The sequence below is a fragment of the Bidens hawaiensis genome, unplaced genomic scaffold, assembly GCF_021521415.1.
Source record: "Bidens hawaiensis isolate Kalapana, Puna unplaced genomic scaffold, B.hawaiensis_p1.1 tig00022683_1, whole genome shotgun sequence".
In the NCBI taxonomy this organism is placed as follows: Eukaryota; Viridiplantae; Streptophyta; class Magnoliopsida; order Asterales; family Asteraceae; genus Bidens; species Bidens hawaiensis.
Window position 1 is genome coordinate 62,865 of NW_027493542.1, and position 7,376 is coordinate 70,240.

At 37.5% G+C, this 7,376-nt stretch overlaps 2 protein-coding genes across 2 annotated transcripts; both read right to left on the reverse strand.

Moving 5' to 3' along the window:
* Positions 1-788: 788 nt before the first annotated feature.
* LOC143566051 (germin-like protein 9-3) lies at positions 789-1,807 on the reverse strand. Its single transcript, XM_077052839.1, has one exon. It carries the CDS (start codon positions 1,566-1,568, stop codon positions 957-959), a length of 612 nt encoding a protein of 203 aa, XP_076908954.1. The 5' UTR covers positions 1,569-1,807; the 3' UTR covers positions 789-956.
* Positions 1,808-3,772: 1,965 nt separating this feature from the next.
* On the reverse strand, positions 3,773-6,021 carry LOC143566052 (uncharacterized). The gene is made up of 2 exons (XM_077052840.1): positions 5,814-6,021; positions 3,773-4,169 (listed from the first exon to the last, which is right to left on the reverse strand). The coding sequence occupies exons 1-2, from the start codon at positions 5,911-5,913 to the stop codon at positions 3,844-3,846; spliced, it is 426 nt and encodes a 141-aa protein (XP_076908955.1). The 5' UTR covers positions 5,914-6,021; the 3' UTR covers positions 3,773-3,843.
* Positions 6,022-7,376: the final 1,355 nt, after the last annotated feature.

Sequence of the window (7,376 nt, forward strand, 5' to 3'; positions counted from 1 at the left end):
TTAGAAATTTCGGGATGTTACAACCGTCCACCACCACCACTGTCCGTGCACCACCCACCACCACCTCCACCACCGCCTTCTACCACCACTACCATTATCACCATCCAGCAGCACCACCACCCACTACCACAATTTGTACACCACCAGTTTATTTTAGCAATTTATAGACGTTAAAATACAAACAATCTTTTTCTTGCAGACTGCAGAGGTTTGATCCAACTCTTTTTCTACATATGTCTGCAGATATGGTCCGCAAACTGCGGATAATTTACCTCTTAAAAAATAAACAGCACCATAGTGAACGGTTTAATTTGCGGTTTGTATTGAAAACCAGCCGTATGAAACCGAACCATACCTTGAGATTTAATTTTTAAAATTTTAATATAAGGATATATTTAATTCTTTTATAATAGATAATTATATTGGGCTTAATTAGTTAAATTCAATCTTGTCATTACTAATTTTTAACTTGCTAGCAAATTAGAGATTACTTATTATCGTTACAATTCAATTATGAAACATATTGTAATTAAAAACACAACTAACTCCCATCAACTTATTAATATTGATCCTTCCAATTTACCAACTTACTCATACTAAGTTTTGATAGTTATATAACAATTAAGGTTTCTTTTAGCATTAGCAAACAAACATTATGTGGAGATGCTTCGAATTTATCGCTCTTGACGTTAAAATTAATAATCTAGTATAAAACATCATAATGTCAACTCTGATAAGTCAACATTATGTTTCATCTGGTTTCACTGCTTGATGGCATGATGTTAAAGAAACAAAAATATTGAATGAAAGAAACATCTATATATTATATCTTAATCCCAGTACAATCATGAATTAAATTTAAATTCAACCAATTATATAGTTAACAAAAGGCAGAAATATTTCATCTTGCCATTTATTCTAGAATTAAACAAAGAAAATACTCATCGTTAAACTAATCAGATCTTGCCTCCAAGCCCAGCCTTTATCTTCTGAATAGTGTAAACATCTGTCTTAAAAGACAAAGCCAATACCTCATCATCAATAGTACTATTAAAAACCGAATTCGGAACGGAAACAGTACCCGCATTCGCACTGCCAAACGCGGACACCGCAAACGCTTCATACTTTTTATCAGCATTAAACTGAAAGTGAACAAGTCCTTTTGGGAACACAAAAATATCACCCGTTTGAAGAGTCTGTGTGAAAAGTTTATTAGTAGTGTCAACGAACCCGACTTCTAAAGTACCGTCGATAAGGAACAAAAGTTCGGATGCTCGTGGGTGCGTATGGGGAGGGTTCACTGAGTTAGGAGGGAAATCTAGAACCGCATAGGACACACTTTGGCCGTTTAAAGCCGGGAATTCGGCCATGCTTGCTTTAAAAACTTTGAAAGATGTAGGCACAGGGGCATCTAGTAACACCCGCATGCCGGTATATGTGAAGAAGTTCCCATCAACGGTTGTGTTGCCTGGTGGAAGTATGAAATCAGAGAGAATGTCGGGATCACCAGCCGATGATTCATTGATAGCTGATAGTATTATGACTATGATAAAGAGCATGGTCTTCATGTTGGCACAAGAAAATGGGAATAGACTCTTTTAATTTATCTTGATTGTACAATGAGTTACAAAGTATTGATTTATAGGTGTGTGAGGCTGTACTGTTAAGGACTGATTGATAACTACAATGACGTTGTTTGGGAAATACAATGTTTTGTGTGCAGCACAACAACTGCCAACTGGAAGTTTACAGGACTTAGAAATTAGTGTTGGTTAATAAGGATTGAATATACAAAAATGAGTTATTGTGCAAATGATGTTTATGAGGCTGAGGGGTGCGGAGCGCGAGAAAGGGCGCAAGAGGCGAGACGCTCGCGCCCCGGGGCGCGAGGACCACACCACCGAGGCGCGAGAGGGGCGCGAAAGGGGCGCGAGCGCGGAAAAAGAGGCAGGCGCGGGTGGGGTAGCGGCTGGGGGGAGCGTGAAAGAGGTCTGGGAATGCGTGAAAAGAGCCGTTGGGCTCGTTTTTTATTAAAAAAAAAAAAAATTTTTACTCTATATAATACCATACATTGCAACCAATATCAAACCAAAATCAAACCCGATTTTTTCTCTCTATTCAACCTATATCAAACCCAAACCAACACCAATATCACATACCAATATCACATACCACACCCAAAACCCAAAATCACCCCATCTTCCAAACCTTTTTTTAAAAACATGGCTGGAAATTGGTACCCAAACCTAGATTCAGATTACAGTTACGAGGATTTATGGTCGGCACCGGACCAAGCGATGTTTTATTCGGGGTCGCAACAACCATCCGGCTTTCAACCATCCAACATACAACCGTCTCCTAACTTTGTAGTTCCGGAGACACAAGAACCAGAAGGTGAAGCTGCGGGACAAAGAAGACGCGTCCACCGGAAAAAACAAATTGCAACGGACGGGTCGGGTTCGGCTTCGACCGGAAGGACGAAACGGAAAATCACTCCGTGGTCATCGGATGAGAAGGAAACCCTGTGTCGGGCTTGGATAGTCACTTCTGAGGATCGGCGTTGCGGTAATTGTTTTAACGTTTTTAAAAATGATTTTTAATAAAAAAGTTAAATGACTTACAAATTTATTTATGCATTTTGCAGCGGACTACCAAAAGAGCAAGGTCTTTTGGACAAAGGTTAGGGAGACGTTCTATTCGCTCGTTGGGAGTACAGAGCGGAACGCCGATATGATTTCGGGTCGGTGGACCGAAATCAGAAAATTTGTCGGCTTGTTTACTAATCTGTTCAACAGGAACGCCGGTCGTATGAGACCAAGTGGCAGTGACGATTTGGCGGTTTATAATTTCACTGTCGAAGAGTGGAGGCAGGAGTGCCTGCGGAGGTATGGGACGGTGAAGACGTGGGACGATGTAAAGGTGTGGGAGAGGTTGAGAAGGTGTTCTAAGTGGGTTGAGCTGGTGGCGCCGGACGTTGATGCGGAAGTAGGGCCGAAACGGACTAAAACTAGTTCGTCTGGAGCGTACAGCACTTCCGCCGGGTCGGATTGCCGGGTCGGATTCGACCTAAACGTTGCGGGGGAGGAAACGTCTTCACCGCCGAGAAGGCGGCCATTGGGAAGGGACGCCAGGGGCAAAAAACCGGCTGAGGGGGAAGCCGTAAACATCAACGATCTTGTTGAATCCCTCAATAAATTCAACAAAACCATGGAGGTGGTCTCTAATGACAAAAAGGAAAAAAAAAGAATGAGAGATTTGGAATTCCTTACAAGAGACTTCAGTAACCTAAATCCGGTCGACCAAATGCTGATGGAAAAACAAAAGGAACGTATCCGGAAGAGGTTGATCGAAGAAGACCAAGCCGAAGAATAAGAATAATGTTTTTTTTTAGTACTTTAATTTTTTTTAGATATTAATGTGTTTTTTTAATTAATGTGTGTTTTTTTAAATAATTTATGAGTTTTTTTAATAATACGTTTTTTTAATACATTTATAAAAAAATAAAAAAAAAACCACTCGCGCCCCCTCTCGCGCCCCTCCACACCATGCCCCGGGGCGCGAGCACCACTACCAACACCCATCTTATCAAGTTTCTCTCTCTGCCACACGTCACAATATTATTGGCTGGCGCCCCCACTCGCGCCCCCTCTCGCGCCCCCCACACCCCTCAGCCTGATGTTTTAAAATTACAATAATGATATCTTGTGTGATCTTAATTCTAAAGTCATTAACAAAAATCGACTACAAACATAAGCCGTTCAAAACACAAATATATCCGCTACAAACAAGTACAAATATAAGAACAATCGTATTCACAAATGCACGGTGCATTCAAGTGGATTTTTACATAGACAAATGTAGTAAAAGCAATGTTAAGGCAGTGGTTACAGCGATCAAAAGCCTATCTTGTTGGCGCCTGCTACAAGTGGTGGCAGCGTTGCGATGGTTGTTCTGCTTAGCAGCGGCTCCAGAACCAGCAGCATATACGGGTATGACCGCCCCACCCCCTCGTCGTGGCGTGGAGTTAGACTGGCCACCACTTCCATTGCTGGTTCCTCCAGCCGAGCTCCCACCACCACCTCCGCCTCTTGCACTAGCACTAGCACTAGCACTAGCACTAGCACGAGCATATTTGCTTTGGTTCACGTCTTCATAAATGGGTGGGTTTTCTGCAAAATCCAGTGTCTTCTTGAGCAACTTATTGTTATGTTCATATATTGGTACAATGCATGAACGTAACACAAATTAAAATGACCGTAAACGCTAACTATTTATAATATTAAAGTCGATCATTTTGTTATTCTGTGTAGGAAGGGGGTTTTTGGAAAATACTTGTAAAATATTTTTGTGAATATATTGTTTCAGGTACTATAAAAACATGTTTTGTATATACAAAAGAAAAACTAACCAAACAAACACAATCTCTAGCTCCATTCACCTGTCCTCTATAATCTAAGGTTGATACCGCAAGTACCTCGACGTATAATTAAAGGTGCACATACATAAACTGGAAGTGTTTTTACTTCTCATATTCCATTGATGAGAAAACCAATTCATTTAAAAAGATCTAATGCACAAGTCGGCTTTAGGAATGGGGATAGAAGCCAAATACACAAGTCGGCTTTATAGATGGATTAACGTTCATTTATAGAGACCACTCGTGCTTGCTGTGATCTCATTTGAGTTTGTTCATGCATAGAAATATATCTAGCTAATCATCAAACCAAAGAATTAGAGAATGAGACCTAATGCACAGCAGCACAAGTAGCCTTGGGTTAAAGGTTATTTAAAATCTTTTATGGATGGGACATTACTGAAAATGTTTGTCTTTTATTTTTATTTCGGATATGTTAATAGTTATTTTGAAAAATTCCATATGTGAGTACAAGCCTGCTGCCTATATGAGAGTAAATCATGGCCGCTTCAAGGAGTTTGGCCTTGCCGGCCGCCATGGTTTCTTATACTCTTTTGAAAGAATAAGGACACAAGGGTATATATATAATAATATCAAAGTAAGAAGATTTAATTTGAGTATGTAAAACGTATGCATATTATTTTCGTGTATTTATTAATAGAAATATTCATACCTCAATCCATGGGCAACTCAATATTTGAAAGACAAATAAACTTTTAATTTTATGGAATTATTTATAAAAAAATAATAAAGTATACACGAGTTATTTGGCTTTAAAGATGAGTGAAAATTATATTTAATTTAACTAAAAAACAAAAGTTTCTCTTTTAACTTTTAACTTAATAACAAACACCCAATCAATTACAAGATTATGGATAAATCAACTTCAAAGTCAGTTAATTATTAAATTATTTAATATTACTTTTTACAATTTTTAAGAGTTTGTAATTGATAGTGTCTGGCCTTCCTTCCTCCCTCCACCCACACACTTCTTTCATATCTAAATTAAGTGGTTAAACTTAAAAGGGGGAAAAATAAAAAATAATAGGATAAAGCTGCGTGCCCAATTTGACTTCACAAGTCTTCAAAAGTTCAACATAGATATGAACTTTCACAAGTCTTCAAAAGTTCAACATAGATATGAACTTTCATTAGGTACTGGCTGCATCAAGAAGTGTAGTGTAATACGTGGAGCCAGTGAGTATAAACAATAATCTTGATCGTATATATATATAGAAGTTATATCATAACAAAAACTACTCCCCTAGAACTTCAAAATTTCTATTATGTTAATTTGTTGAATCTATATAACACCCGGTGCACACACGAAGAAAACACACACACACACACAGATATATATATATATATATATATAGAGAGAGAGAGAGAGAGAGAGAACCTGAGTACTTGTTGGCAAGGTGAGAAAAGGATAAAGCAGGCAAAGTGAAGGCGATCAAGACAACCAAGAGAAGCAGCAACATCGGTTTCATAAGACCCATATTTTCTATGTATCGTTGTCTATGATCTCAATTCGAATGCTTTATCTTCTTACTTAACCACTTCCCCTTTCATTTATACACAACACGTGTAAAACCAAATGTTGAAAAGAAAATGTACGTTTAAAGCACTTCAAATTTTATTTTATTTAAATATCTTTAGCATTCGTCTACCGATAACCAAAAACAATGGGCCTGTTAGGAATGTCAATTTGGACACCAGACACGAATACATGATACGTACCTATACGATTTTAGCAGGTAACAAGTAAGGCACTAATAGGTTTCGTGTTTAAAACAGGTAAACATGAATTTACATGTTAATTTTCGTGTCTAAACAGGTAAAATACACGTTTACCTGTTAAGTACATATTGAGTACCTGATTAGATTTTTATAATTATATACATATATATATATATATACAATTATAAGTTATCCTAAACCCTAAATTCCTAAACGTTCTCACTCTCTGTTTCTTAGTCATCACCACTCACGAAAATTCCCTCTCAGACTTTTGTTTCACTAAACAAGTTGTCAAATATGTGTTTCTAAACAACTCTTATCGTGTATACCATGTGGTAACAGGTTCGTGTTCGTGTTTGGGATACAGGTACTCGATAAGTTTTCTTGCCGTGTATAGGTATACACATTTCGTGTTCGTGTCTTATCGTGTACGGATATACACGATATGCCAGCCTTGCGCCTAGTAATTAGAGAAATATTAAGCCATTAAGGTATATATTAAAAAATAGAAACTAACATAAATGGGTTGGATATGAGATTAATTAAAAGAAAAACTAAACATGGGTTTGGGTTTGGGTTTGGGTTTGGGTTTGGGTTTGGGTTTGTATTGACACCTGTACTTAATACTAAACAATATATATGAATTAGAATAATCTTTAGGTGTGCTCATGGTTTGGTTGATTTCAAACCGTGAAACTATATAATTACTAGTTATCGGTTTGGCTTTACGATGATTTTTGTTATTAGCTTTTAATTGGTCAGTTTCAACGCTTTCAACTTGTAACAAACATTTCGGTTTTTGGTTTCAGCTTTTCAAGCCAATTAAAACCGTAATGAAAAGTTTGGTTTTCATCTCTAGGAAATGGATGTGTTTCTACAGTATTTTCCAATTTCCGTTGCCATTCCTAAGCTGATAAATGCTTATGACTCGTCATTGTCTCTAAATTTGTAAATGGTGCTTTGATATACTAAACCAACCAAACCGTTAATAACAGTTTTGTTGCAGTTTTAATTTTATACAGATCATCGGTTTTTGTTTTAATGGACAAAACCCATTAATAATGATTTGACCTAAAAATCAATAAAACCATACCGTAAATACCCCTAACAATCTTAACCGGAAAAAGCCAATAAAATAGATTTTTTTTCATACATGCACATAACCAGAAATGATGGCACTAGAAAAATTTTAGGTCCACGACTACTAAATACCAATAAGAAT

Bases quoted from the DNA above. Each gene is read 5' to 3' on its own strand.
- LOC143566051 (XM_077052839.1), bottom strand. From the start codon at position 1,568: ATGAAGACCATGCTCTTTATCATAGTCATAATACTATCAGCTATCAAT.
- LOC143566052 (XM_077052840.1), bottom strand. From the start codon at position 5,913: ATGGGTCTTATGAAACCGATGTTGCTGCTTCTCTTGGTTGTCTTGATC. The intron at 4,170-5,813 runs GTTCTCTCTCTC...TGGATTTTGCAG, and splicing joins CCTTGCCAACAAGTACTCAG to AAAACCCACCCATTTATGAA.